At 34.5% G+C, this 14,220-nt stretch overlaps 1 protein-coding gene across 24 annotated transcripts in view; it reads right to left on the reverse strand.

Moving 5' to 3' along the window:
- The window catches only part of ABI3BP (ABI family member 3 binding protein), a 240,050-nt gene that overhangs the window by 21,181 nt on the left and 204,649 nt on the right, over positions 1–14,220 (reverse strand). For all 24 annotated transcript variants that reach the window (XM_035015258.1, XM_035015259.1, XM_035015250.1 and 21 more), the window contains 4 exons: positions 13,934–14,062; positions 13,229–13,297; positions 5,352–5,561; positions 1,553–1,661 (listed from right to left, as the gene is read on the reverse strand). In XM_035015258.1, coding sequence (XP_034871149.1) covers positions 1,553–1,661; positions 5,352–5,561; positions 13,229–13,297; positions 13,934–14,062 — 517 coding nt within the window. The remainder of the gene's footprint in view (positions 1–1,552; positions 1,662–5,351; positions 5,562–13,228; positions 13,298–13,933; positions 14,063–14,220) is intronic.

Genomic DNA, 14,220 nt, shown 5'->3' on the forward strand with positions numbered 1-14,220 from the left:
CTAAAATGTCCAAATTAAATAACTTTTCTTTTTTATTCTTTCCTTAAAATAATTATGTTAAAAATAGTCTCTCTCTCCCTGTTAATATCACTAAGGAAACAGAACGAAGATCATCAAATGGGCTTTTACTGAAATACATGCTTGTTTTGGCTAACTTAAATCCTTTAAAAAAATTAGCGGTTGTAAAATTTTCCATATTACAGCTCAAAATAGAGAACTTTAAAGAAAAAAATGCTTATGGAAAGTATATTTGCGGTATAGGATTACAGTTTATACATAGCAAACCTTCTAGAATGAACTAGATGCTTCCTTTTTTCCCGAAAACATTAAAAGAGGTTCTTTGCTATCAGAACTAAAATAGGCTCTTTTGAGTGTCATATTCAATATCTGATTCAATTCAATCAACTGATGACAATGAAAGATGTGAGTAAAACTTATGAAAAAAAATTTCTAGTGCTGGAGTTCCAGTCTTTGCCTCTGCTGATCTTTTTAAATACCAAGAAACTTCATCAAGTTATGAAATATTCAATCTGGAAAAACTCCTGATTGTGTCTCTCTGAAAATTGATCTCTGTTGCTTGGTGTATTATAACTTAAGATGTGAAGATGTTTTCATTTTAACTGAAAGCATAAACAGCTTATCAAACAGTGTTCTGGAGTTTGAGAAAAGAAATTGATTTTCCACAGAGAGTAATATTTAGTCCCCAAATGAATTTAGTACACTGGCTTTACTAAGGAAATGCTTGGCTGTATCCATTCGAGAATCTCCTTGAGCGATAAGTTTGATGATTTAGCCACATAAAACAAAACAAAAAAACCTTCTCTATTACATTTCTAGAAGTGTGTAAGGCCCTTATTTTTCTTGCAGTACAATGAGCTGATAAAACATTGGGTATTTTATATTTAAAAAGAAATGACAAAACCACACAGTAACATAAACAACCTGGTACCAATGTGTAATAAGAGATGCCAAGAAAAGTTTTTTTATTGTAGAGCATTGCTATTAGTATATATTTCTATTTTCAAAAATTGATTCTCATTTGTTTGTGATAAAAAGACCCCCGAGGCAAAGGACGGCTATGCCTGGGAATGGTCTGTAGTTATTTGAAGCCTTAACTATCACAAACTGTCATCTATATCTGCTACATAGCTTGTATTTCCCTGCCCTCCTCTTGCCAGCATGCCAGCCAAATTCTTCTGTTTTCAAATTGAGTTTACATCATATACACTCCAGTTGTGTCTGGTCCACAGACCTTTCCTTCTCTAAATTTTGGTACTTAACATCAACATTTGGTATTAACGACCTTCTGTTGTTCATTGTTCTCCCCTAGAGTGCTAACTTACAAGACCACCTTGTCAACTCTTGTGTCCCCACCAATGACTTGCATATTTGCAAAATATGTCCTAGAGGTATCCATTGCTATGCCCAGTAAGCCAAAGAATGAAATGCAGACTACACGGTCCCTTAAGACAAAGACAGATGATGTCATTTCATGCCCTTGTTAAGACTTTTGCACTCTGAGAATTCACCTGTAATCGCACAGGTGGCTTACCTTGTATCTGGTTTTAGATTTTCTACTGTGGAGAAGGTTTGATTTGTAATTTGTATGGATTTGTTCTTCCCACTGAATGACCCATTTTCTCTGGATATAACTTCATATTCTGAAAAGCGAAAAAGCCAACAAATACTTGTCTTTACCTCTCGGCTGATTTAATTGTTCTTAAGGTTAACAGCGTCATAAAGTCACTCTCATAAACGTGAGCAATTTAGATTGCGGTTCTTGAGGTGTACTGATCTTACACATCAGCAATTCCCATATGGGGATGGTTAGTGGATGATGAATGTCCCAAAGCATTTTGGGAGTTGCTCATTGACCATTTCTGCTTTCCCTTTACTGGAATACGGAAGGCCTGGTAACTGTGAAGACTGATGGTGCTCCTGTGGTAGCTTTGGACTGGTAACCAAAGATTCTGCTAGGCAAGTCAGACAGTCTGCTCTTGTTGGAATGCTCAGTATGGGGAAAGCACTGTATGAGAAGTGGTACTTGAGTAGAAGCCATGTTTATTTCTCCGTGGAGCTTTATTATACAGCTGGGGAAAAGGCCACTGCATTCATGGTGCTGCTACAAAAAAAACTTTGGGTTTAAAATCATGCTGCAAATAACAGTTAACCAAATAGAGAATGACAGTTCATTATTTTGAACTATAGAATTATGGGATTTTTGTATCTACTGCTTATGTAAGTTATGAAAATTTTATACCTATTGCTTACATATGCCTTCTTGATAATTATCCTTTTTTTTTAAAAATTATGACCTTAAAGTTTGCATAGAGATCTCCATAAATTTCACTTAAAGGCATGTTTCTATGAACTTGCAGTACTAATCAAGAGAAAGTCTTTCAGATTAAGAACATAATTTATAAATTTGTCTGTTGATTTTCCCTGCTGTCAATTGGGGTTCAGTTTAATGTATGTCACAAGATCATGCAGAGGATTAAAAACTCAAAAAACGACAAACAACAACAAACCCCATTCAAAATACACAAGTGGTAGCCACCAGGGAAAGTGGGAAGGCTGCAAAGGAGGTGGCAAGTTACTGGAGATTTCTGCTATTAGCACTGAGACCAAAGATGGGAGATGGCGACTGGAAATAAAACTGAAACTATGAAAGACTCAGGAAGACATAATCACCAATTTTAATTTGGGAAGGATTTTTAATAGTATATTTTAAAAATCAAAAAAGAGGATAGCTCTTTCTTAATAATTTTGTATGACTATCCTTCCAAAAATTCAAAATTAAACCAGAACACAATGGCCATTGTACCTGGATACATTAGCACAGCTACCAAAGGACTAATGGCTTTTATTTAGTATTCCTTTCTCAGGCTCTTCTAGTCCCAACCTATCTCTCAGTTGGCTTTCTGTTCTCACAGAGGGTGGAAAGGTAAGGAAGGGGAGGACCCTGAATTCAAATATATCCATTTTATATCTTTTCCTCAGCTGTGAAGCAATATTTACTAGAAAAAGATGGGCATAATCAAAATATAAGTAAAATTGATTTTTTAAAAATGGAAACTGCTTGTTGGGTACAGGATTAGATGTGCTTCTGATATGAGGGACCCAAAACACTCATGTCTTTTCTATTAAAGGGCATGGGAGGGCTAGTTAGTCCCCTCTTAAAAAAAAAAAAAAAAGGAAACTGTATGGCTCAATGAAAAAAGACAGACCAAGTCACTTGCCTCGATCTCAGTCTCAGTTTTCCCATCTGTAAAATGCCAATAATATATCTTCATAGTGTTGCTTGTGGGGATTAAACTAGGAATATATGGAAGGTGCTTAATAGTATTTTGCATGTTTTTTTCAACAGGTGGTACCTATTATTGCTGTTGCTTTTATTATCCCTGAGTTGTGTTTTGAAACTAGGGTCACAAAAATTTGAAAGATTCCAACTGGAAAGGTTCAAGTGCTGCTTAGTCACCCAAAGAAAAAATTATATCTCACTCCAGTTGACTATGCATGAAAGCAACCACTTTCAAAAAACATCTTTGGCTTAGGATACTTCTCATCGACTGTGTAATATTCTTTTTAATATTACCCCAGGCTCTTCGTAAAAAAAAAATAATAATAATTTAGAGAAACAAACTGAGGGTTCTGGAGGGGAGGGTGGTAGGGGGATGGGTTAGCCTGGTGATGGGTATTAAAGAGGGCAGGTATTGCACGGAGCACTGGGTGTTATAGGCAAACAATGAATCATGGAACACTACATCAAAAACTAATGATGTAATGTATGGTGATTAGCATAACATAATATAAAAAATTTAGAATTTCTCTCAGAATTCTAGCTTTTGAATGTATATTTTTGGGCTTTGTAAATACATCTTTCATTTGTAATGCTTTAAAGCCATCATAACTTTTTCATAAGTCCACCAACACCATAAAAATAGAATATTAATGTTTGGAATGAACATCTATAGACACATTCTGAGTATATTTTAGAAGGTAAAGACAGCCACTTAGTGTGTGTCCATATTTCTTTAAAATATGGAAAAAAATTAAAATATGAGATTTATAAATTCATTAACAGTAAAGATATAAGGAATCTATAAAGAACTAACACTGAATATTTGGTATTTTCCCCCCTCAGAGAGTATTATTGCTCTATTAAGAGAAAATTTACTTAATAAAACATAATCTATTTATTAGAAAGATTGGAAAATTAGAGTCTGGTCATGAAAACAGAGCACAGCACATGAATTGGGAGTTTTGGACTTTTTAATCCATGTAGATAATCAATGCTTAGAGATTGTTTTTTAGATATTGGGATGGTAGCACCTACTGGCATAGTCCCAAGTAAAGAAGCAGGACTAGGCAAATCCCCAAGGAATATGGGCAATGGCTGGTTCTTTCTTAAAACAAAAGCAAGGTCTACATGATAAATGAAATTCACAAAATATGGGTAAATTAAAAAAGGCCAGCTAAGCAAAAATAAGCTGTTTATAGCAGAAATTGCCCAGACCAAACAGTTTTGTCTGAGGAAAAATAACTGCTGTTTTCCTCTTTATTCACAGAAAATCTTTTTGTCAGATGCTGAGTCTCCCACTCCCCACTGCCCCTGTGTACTTCCCTCTTTCCATCCTGACAGCCTCTCAGTGGGCCCCTCTAGACCCTGTCTACCTGTCCCAGGCATAGCAGGACAAAGATAGCAGAGGCTTTGTGTAATCCCCCTATATGCTGTATTCCTCTAGCTGATTCAGCCTCTTAGTTATTTCTCCCTCCTCTCTCGTTTGAATAACCTGTTCACTATGAATAAATAAATTCCCATATAATAAGTTCAAAGAATGACTCATTTCTTATTTTTCACAGTCATTTTTAGAGGGATTAGGTGAGTGATAGCAGAATTAAAATTTCCTGAGATGAGCAGAAAATTGACCAGGATTAAAATTCTAAAAAAATTTCTCCAAAAATAATTGAATACTTTTCAGCCTACTGGAAACTTCTAGGTCAATCTAGAAATTGGGTTGGTGAAATGAAACTGTTTAAATATCATCAGTACTGCCAACTTCTCCTATGTTATCTGTAATTTTCTTGATAATGAAAAGATCAGATCTATCTTTATACTGTGAAAAAGAGTTCTGAGAGGAGATGGAAGGGATGCAACCTAAAGTGATCTGTTAAATTAACAGGAAGCCCATCACTGGGACACAGATGAACTTTTCCCATCATATGACACTTTTGGCAATACAGCTCTGCTATCCCTGAGATATATCTCATAGGACATAGTTTGACCCAGGTACCACACTCACATATCAATGCTTCCCACCAGAGTATCAGTCCTCATGCCATGATCTTACCAGTGACGGTATCATTTAGTGGCTTATCCCAGTCCAGGATGACAAATGAGGGACAACCTTCCACAGTGACCACAGTGAGGTTGGTAGGTGGGTTCTGCGGTGGGCTGGTGGCATTCCCCTCGGTGGCATCCTCTTTGGGGAACCGTTTGACAGAATCAGTGATGGAGCAGGGTCTGTTGTCAGGTTTTTGGATGTATCGCACATGAGGACCTAAGAGAGAAAGGACTCTGACATTTAGCCTTGTTTGAGTTTGTACAGAAGGTGGAGGTAAACTCAAATATATTTATCTGTATGAAGACATTTGGTCTCACATTATAAACAGATAGATGAAAGCAGTGATGTGGGTTGTTCAAACTTATGAAAATCTAGAATTCCTGTCTCTGAGATACCTGATATGGATGTTATAGCTGGTTTACTCTTCTAAATAGGTTTAACTTATGCTAATATCCAAAAGTAATTTGGTTCCCTAAGCATGTTTTAAACTGCATAATTTATGGGGCAGTGGAAAGAGTACTCAAGAGGGTGTTGCATTAGAAGTGGGGAATAATTAGCCCTATACTAAACACAGTTCTGGTCTCACCTAATAAATTTTAAAAGCCAGACTCAAAAGGGTCAAGTGGTTTCAAGTAAATTAACTACATCCAGGACAAAATTCAAGAATATTTTAGATTAAAAAAACATATCCAGCAACAAGGTGAAATTACAGGAAAATATTACCCATAATGAGGAGAAAATAAATTCTTTGAAATCAATTTAGAACTTGCATGGATGTTAGTCATCAGACAAGGACAATAAAACAATTATTATCACTATAATCCATGTAATAAAAAAATTAAGACAAGAGAGGTACAAAAAAGACCAAAATCAAATTTCTAGAGGTGAAAGCTAAAACATGTAAGATGAAAAACATACAGGATGATAGTAGTACAGAGATGATATTGCAGAAAAAGATTAGTGAACTTGAAGACATAGGAATAAAAACTACCCAAAATAGAAGTGGAGAGAAAAAAAGAATTAAAAATAATGAACAGAGCATCAGTGAGTTGTGGGACAATTTCAGGCAGTACAATATACATGTAATTTTAGTATCTGAGTAGAAAACAGGCAGAAAAAATATTTGAAGAAATAATGGTCAAAAATTTCCAAATTGGATAAAACCTCTAAACTCACAGATCCAAAAAATTTCAAAGAAACCTAAGCACAGCAAACATGAAGAAACTATACGAATATAATTGTTTTGCAAAACCAATGATAAAGAGAAAAGCTTTTAAAGGAGGCAGAAAAAACGCATCGTATATAGAACAATAGAGATAAGGATTATGGCAGACTCTCATTGGAAAGAATGAGAGTGAGAAGGCATTGGAGCAACATCTTTAAATACTGGGAAAAAAAAACCGTATCATCTAGAATTTTATAACTAGTGAAAATATCCTTTTTTAATAAAAGTGAAATACCTTTTAGACATACAAAGACAGACAGAATTCATAACCAGCAGACCCACACTACAAGAAAGATTAAAGGACATTCAGGCAGAAGGAAAATGATGCCAGATGGAAATATGAATCCACACAAAGGACAAAGAGCACTGGAAATGGTAAATATATACATAAATATGCACAATATTTTTATTTCTTTCTAAAAGATAATTTACTATTTAAACATAAAAAAATTACAGTTTAGTGTGATGTATTAACATGTAAAAGTAAAATGTATAACAACAATAGGCCAGGAGGAGAGAAAAGTTGCTATACTAATATAAGGTTCTTGCACTATTTGTGAAGTTGTAGAAGCAAGAATACACAATAGGGAAGACAGTCTCTTCAATAAATAGTGTTGGGCAAACTAGACAGCTACATGCAAAAGAATGAAACTGGACCACTTGCTTACACCATACACACACAAAAAAACTCAAAGTGGATTAAAGATCTAAATGTAAGATCTGAAACCATAAAACTAGAAGAAAACATAGGCAGTAATTTCTTTGACATCAGCCTTAGCAACATTTTTCTAGACATGTTTCCTCAGGCAACTTAAACAAAAACAATCAGGATTACATCAAAGTAAAAAACTTTTGCACAGCAAAAGATATTATCAACAAAATAAAAAGGCAACCTACTGAATGGGAGGAGATACTTGCAAATGATATATCTGATAAGGGTTTAATATCCAAAATATATAAAGAATTTATACATCATGACACCAAAACCCACAAATACTCCAATTAAAAAATGGACGCAAGACCTGAATAGACATTTTTCTAAAGGAAGATATTCAAATGGCCAACAGACACATGAAAAGATGCTCAACAACACTTATCATCAGGGAAATGCAAATCTAAACTACAATGAGATATCATCTTACACCTGTCAGAATAGCTAGAGTAAAAAAAAAAAACAAACAAGAAATAATAAGTGTTGGAGAGAATATGGAGAAAACCCTTTTGCCCTACTGGTGGGAATGTAAATTTGTGCAGCCACTGTGGAAAACAGTATGAAGTTTCCTCAAAAAATTAAAAACAGAAAACAGAAATATGTATGATCCAGTAATTCCACTACTAGGTATTTACCCAACGAAGATGAAAGCACTAATTTGAAAAGATACATGCAACCCCATATTTATTGCAGCATTATTTACAATAGCTAAGATATGGGGACAACCCCAGTGTCCATTGACAAATGAATGGATAAAGAAAAATGGTACATATATATAATGGAATATTCCTCAGCCATAAAAAAGAATGAGATCTTGCCATTTGCAACAACATAGACAGACCTAGAGGGTATTATGCTAAGTGAAATAAGTCAGACTGAGAAAGACAAGTACTGTATGATTTCACTTCTATGTAGAATCTAAAAAAAAAAAGAAAAAAACCCTCACAAATGAACAAACAAAAAGCAGAAACAAATCCATAAATACAGAAAACAAACATGGTTGCCAGAGGAGAGGTGAGAGGATAGGCAAAATGGATGAAGGGGAGTGGGAGATAGAGGCCTCCAGTTATGGTATGAATACAACATGAGGATAAAAGGTGCATCATTGGGAATATAGTCAATGGTATTGCAATAATATTGTATGGTGACAGACGGTAACTACATTTGTAGTGAACATAGCATAATGTATAGAAAAGTTGAATCACTATGTTGGCACACCTGAAACTAATGTTACATTGTGTGTCAACTATACTTCAACTAAAAAAATCCAAAAGAAGGCTGGAAAAGAGGAAAAAGGGAACAAAGGATAGCGGGGACAAATAGAAAACAAATAGCAAGATGAGATAGATTTAAACCTAACTATATCATTGGTCATGTTAAATATAAGGTTCTAAACACCCAAAATAAAATGAAGAGATTATTAGATAGGATAACAAAGCAAGAACCAACTATATGATGCCAATGAGAAGCACACTTTAAATATACAGAGACTAATAGATTCAGACTAAAAGGATGAAAAGAAGAGATACATGGTAACATTTACCAAAAGAAAGCTTGAGTGTATATTTAATATTAACAAATTAGATTTCAGAGTAAATAATATTACCATAAACAGAAAAGATAATTTTATAATGAAAAAGTATCAGTTTATCAGTTTATTAGAATCCTAAGCAGTTTAAGTCTACATCTAAATATAGACCTTTAATATAAATGTAGCAAAAACTGATAGAAATGTAAGTAGAAATAAATCCACAGTTATAGTCAGAGATTTCAATTTCTTCTGTCTTTAATTGATAGAACAAATAGACAGAAAATCACTAAGGATATAAAAGAATTGCACAATACAACCAAACAACTGGACCTGACACCTATATAATACTTGTTATGTAAATTGTTTCCCAAAAATTCCTGTGTTGAAGCCCTAACTCCCAATGTGATTCTATTTGGAGTTAGAGTCTTTAGAAATGTAAATGAAATTAAATGAGGTCATATGGGTGAGATTCTAATCCATGGTGACTGGTGTCCTTTATAAGAGAAGACACCAAGGATGTGTGCACCCAGAGGAAAGGCCATATGAGGACACAGTGAGAAGGTGGCCCTCTGCAGTCAAGGAAAGAGGCCTCAAAAGAACCCAAATCTGATGATACCTTGATTTCAGACTTCTGGCTTCCAGAACTGTGAGAAAATAAATTTTTGTTGTGTAAACCACCACATTTGTGGCATTTTGTTATGGAAACCCTAGCAAACAAATACAACATTCCTCTTAAGAATAGCAGAATACACATTCTTTTCAAGTACACACAGAACATACACCAAGATAGACCATATTCTGGGCCATAAAAAAGTCTCAATAAGGGGTGCCTGGGTGGCTCAGTCATTAAGCGTCTGCCTTCGGCTCAGGTCATGATCCCAGGGTCCCGGGATCGAGCCTGCATTGGGCTCCCTGCTCAGCAGGAAAGCCTGCTTCTCCCTCTCCCACTCCCCCTGCTTGTGTTCCCTCTCTCGCGCTGTCTCTCTCTGTCAAATTAATAGGTAAAATCTTTAAAAAAAAAAAAAGTCTCAATAAATTTAAAAGAATTTAAGTATGTGACAGAGCATGTGATAACAATGGAGTTATATTGGAAATCAGTAACAGAATAATCTCTAGAAAAATCTCAAAATATTTAGAAATTACATATTTCTAAATAATCAATGAATCAAACAAATCAAAAGGGAAATTAAAAAGTATTCTGAATAGAGTAAAAATGAATATACAGCATAACAAAAAGTTTTGGATGCTGCTTAAATAATATCTAGGGGAAAATCTGTAGCAGTAAATGCCATATTCAAGAAGAGAGGAATCAAATCAGTGAAGACATATTTTACTTTCAGGAATTAGAAGAGTAAATTAAACCACATTAAGCAGAAGAAAAAATGAAAAGATCAGAGTAAGTAGACAAAATCAATGAAACAAAAAGTTGACTTTTTCAGAAGTCAAAAAAATTAATAAATCTACAGCCAGACTGATTAGGCAAAAGAGAAAACTTACACATTATCAATAACAGGAATGAGAGAGGTGACATCACTACAGATTCTACAGATATTAAAATAATAAGAGAATATTAAGGACAACTTTATGTCAATAAATTTGACAACTTGGATGAAATGGACTAATAAGTTGAAGACAAACATTACCAAAACTCACTAGGGAAGAAAAACACTCTTCTTCCCTACTAAACATTTAAGGAAGAAGCAATACCAATTCTAAACTCTGAAACTGAGGAGGAGAGTTCAGCATTATTCTGAGACTAACACTTGACTTAGACGTTACAGAAAAAGAAAACTACAGACAAATATCCTCCACTGAATACAATTCTAAACAGAATTTTACCAAATTAAACCCAACAACATATTTAAAATGAGAATATGTCGTGACCTAGTGGAGTTTGTCCCTGGAATGAAAAGTTGAAAATTCAAAAACAATTACTTCATTACATTAAGAAACTAGTAAAAACATTATCATCTTCATAAAGGCAGAAAAATCATTAAACATAATCTAGCACTCATTTCTGATAACAGTTACCACCAAAGCAGACATAGAAGGGAATTTTCTCAACCCAATAAAGGGCATCTATGAAAAACCTATGAGGTAACATCATACTTAATTACATTCAGGTGAGAGAATGAATGCTTCTTCCATAAAGTCAGGAATAAGAAAAGGATATCCATCCTCACTGTAACTATTCAGTATTTTACTGGACGGTCTTGCTAGTACCATAAGGCAAGAAAAAAGTCACCCAAGTTAGAAAGGAAGAAGTAAAACTTTACTCTCAGATGACATGATTCTGTATGTAGAAAATCTAATGGATCTACATAAAAGGTACTGAGTTTTACACGGTTTCAGGATATAAGAATTAATTTTTCTATATATTAGCAATGAATAATTAGAAATTGAAATAAAAATACTATTTTTATGGTTTTCTGTACACTGAAAACTAAAAACATTGGTGAGAAAAATTGAAGAGCAAAATAAATAGTAAAATACGCCACTGTTCAGAGGTAGGAAGACTTAACTGTTGTATAGCTGTCAATTTTTCCCAATTGACCTATACATTCAATGCAATTCTAATAAAAATATAACCAGGCTATTTTTTAGATATTGATAAGCTGATTCTAAAATTCAGATGTAGATACAGAGGACCCAGAATCATCAATACAATACCAATACCACAATAACACAAACATGGTGGTATTGATGTAAAGGCAGATAAATAGATCAATAGAACAGACTAGAGAGCTAAAACAGTTCCCCAAATATATGGACAATTCATTTTTGACAAAGGTACAAATGAAACTCCATGGAAAGAATAGTTTTTTTCAACAAATGATGCTGGAACAATTTTATGCACACAAGCAAGGAAACTGATTTGTTTCACACCTTGTATCATATACAAAATTTGACACAATATGGATCATAGACCTAAATGTAAAAGTAGAAAACGTCTAGAAGGAAACATCAGATAAACTTCTAGAAGGAAATGGAAGAGGTCTCTATGACCTCTGATTGGTCAATGATTTCTTAAATACAACACCAAAAATATAGTATATAAAAAAACCAAATTAATAAACTGAGATTTATTAAAATTAAAAAACAGAATCCACACACTGGGAGCAAATATTTGTAAAGCATGTATCTGAAAAAGGTTTTCTACCAAAAAATACAAAGAATCTCAGGTAGCCTGGTGGCTCAGTCAGTTAAGTGTCCTACTCTTGATTTGCACTCAGGTCATGATCTCAGGATCCTGGGATCAAGTGTTGACAAAGATGTGGAGGAATTGGAACTCTCATACACTGCTGACAGAAAGGTTAACAGCACAACTACTGTGAAAATCAGTTTGTAGTTTCTTAAAATGTTAAATATACACTCAAATGATCTAGTCACTGCTCTTGTAGGCATTCATCCAAAAGGAATGAAGGCATATGACTATACAAACACTTGTACATGAATGGTCATAACAGCTTTATTGGTAATGTAAAAAAATTAGAAAAAACCCAAATGTCATAAACAGGTTTAATAAATAATTATATATTCATATAATAGGATACCAGTCAGCAATAAAAGAAATGAACTATTGATACATGTTGCAACATGGATGAATCTTAAAATAATTATGCTGAATGAAAGAAACCAGACCAAAAAAAGTTCATACTGTATTTTTTCATGTACATAAAAATCCACAAAATGTATACATATTTATAGTAAAGCAGATCTGTGATTATCTAGGAACTAAAGATTTGGTGGGAGGAGTGAGATGGAGGAATTATAAAAGTACGTGATGACACTTTTGGAGGTGGTGCATGTATTTATTATCTTGATTGTGATGATGGGTTCATGGGTGTATACATATGTTAAGACTTACCAAATTCTACACTTCAGAAAAAAAATATTACAAAAAGGAAATACTGGGCTCTATATCAGAGCTCTCTTACTGTGGTAGACTTGATACTGTTCAAAAATATTCTCTATATCCATGGAAGGAGTATACTTCCCCAATCTTTGATTTGAGGTGGGCTCTGGGACTTTCTTTGGCCAATGGATATTGGCAGATACAAGGAGAAGCTTGAAATGCTGTTGTGTTTCTGAACTCCCCACTCTTGACTTTGTATTGTAATTAAAATGGCTCCTCCTGAGTCACTGTTGGTCCTTCATCCTTAGCACCAGAATGAAAAAATGTGGAGCGTAGCTGAGCCCAAGCCACAGGAGGCCCAACTGTACCTGCTGTTGGAAGCAGAACCACTTAGTAAAGCACAACCTACTGACCCTCAGGTGACTTGGAAACACATGAGAAATAAATCCTTATTAGACTATGCTACTAAGATTTTGCAGTTATTACCAGCAAAAGCTAATGGATAGTTCAGTCTAAGACAGCCTTGTTAAAATTCAGATTTGGAGCCAATCACACCTACCTTTGAATCTGGGCTTCCCAAGAGGATCAGTTTCTCTTGTTGGACTTGAGCTAAAGTCAGTTATATTACCTGAGAATAGAAGATAATAAATGATTTTAGCAAAATATAAAAAAGCTTCTCAAGAAAATGAAAAGTATTAAAAACTATAAATATTTAATATGCCTCCTGGTCAACTGCTTGTGTATAATTATAATATCTGTCCACAATAAAAGGCCTTTAATTGTGTCCTGCTGCAGGTGTTCTGAGTATACCAAATAATGACTTAAAGATTAAAGTAGGCAATACTCATTAATAAATTAATATATGATTTATTTTTTAATTAGGTTCCACACCCAACATGGGGCTTGAACTCATGACCTTGAGATCAAGAGTGGCATGCTCTACTGACCGAACCAGCCAGGCACCCCAAGATATGTATGATTAATAATGACATCTGATTTAGTGAGAAACATTGGGTAACCTAGATCTTTTCAGGAAGACTTCTCTCAAAAACTTGGGTACCTTCTTCTCTGTCTCTGAAGGGAAGGACCATATTCTATCTCAAAGCTTTAAACATGAGTATAATTTCAAAGTTTCAAAGGACTGATATTAATCATAAAATTGAATAAAACAGATAATCCAGAACTGAGACTCTTTTCCCCTTAACTTGAAATCTTTTAGCACTTCATAGCTAAGCATCCAGTGTGAAGTGACTGACATACTCACCAAGATCTTCTCCTGAGGCAGGAGCTGTTGGTTGCTTTTCATCTGTCTCTGTTCTCTGTAAAGGGGCTTCAGTAGGCCTAAGTGTGGCCCTCAGGGGTGGAGAAGTTACTTGGCCTGATGAAATGATTCCTGTAATGGAGAGCCAAAGCAGTCAGGCTTTATAGGAGCATTGGCAAGTTCCCCATTTATTTATTCCATAAATATTTATTCAGCACTTACACTATATGACAGGCTTGGAGAGAAAACAAAACCCGTGTCTTTGATCAAAATAGATGTGTGAGCCAAAT

Source organism: Mirounga leonina, unplaced genomic scaffold (genome assembly GCF_011800145.1).
Source record: "Mirounga leonina isolate KUSES-001 unplaced genomic scaffold, KU_Mleo_1.0 Mir_169, whole genome shotgun sequence".
Taxonomy (NCBI): Eukaryota; Metazoa; Chordata; class Mammalia; order Carnivora; family Phocidae; genus Mirounga; species Mirounga leonina.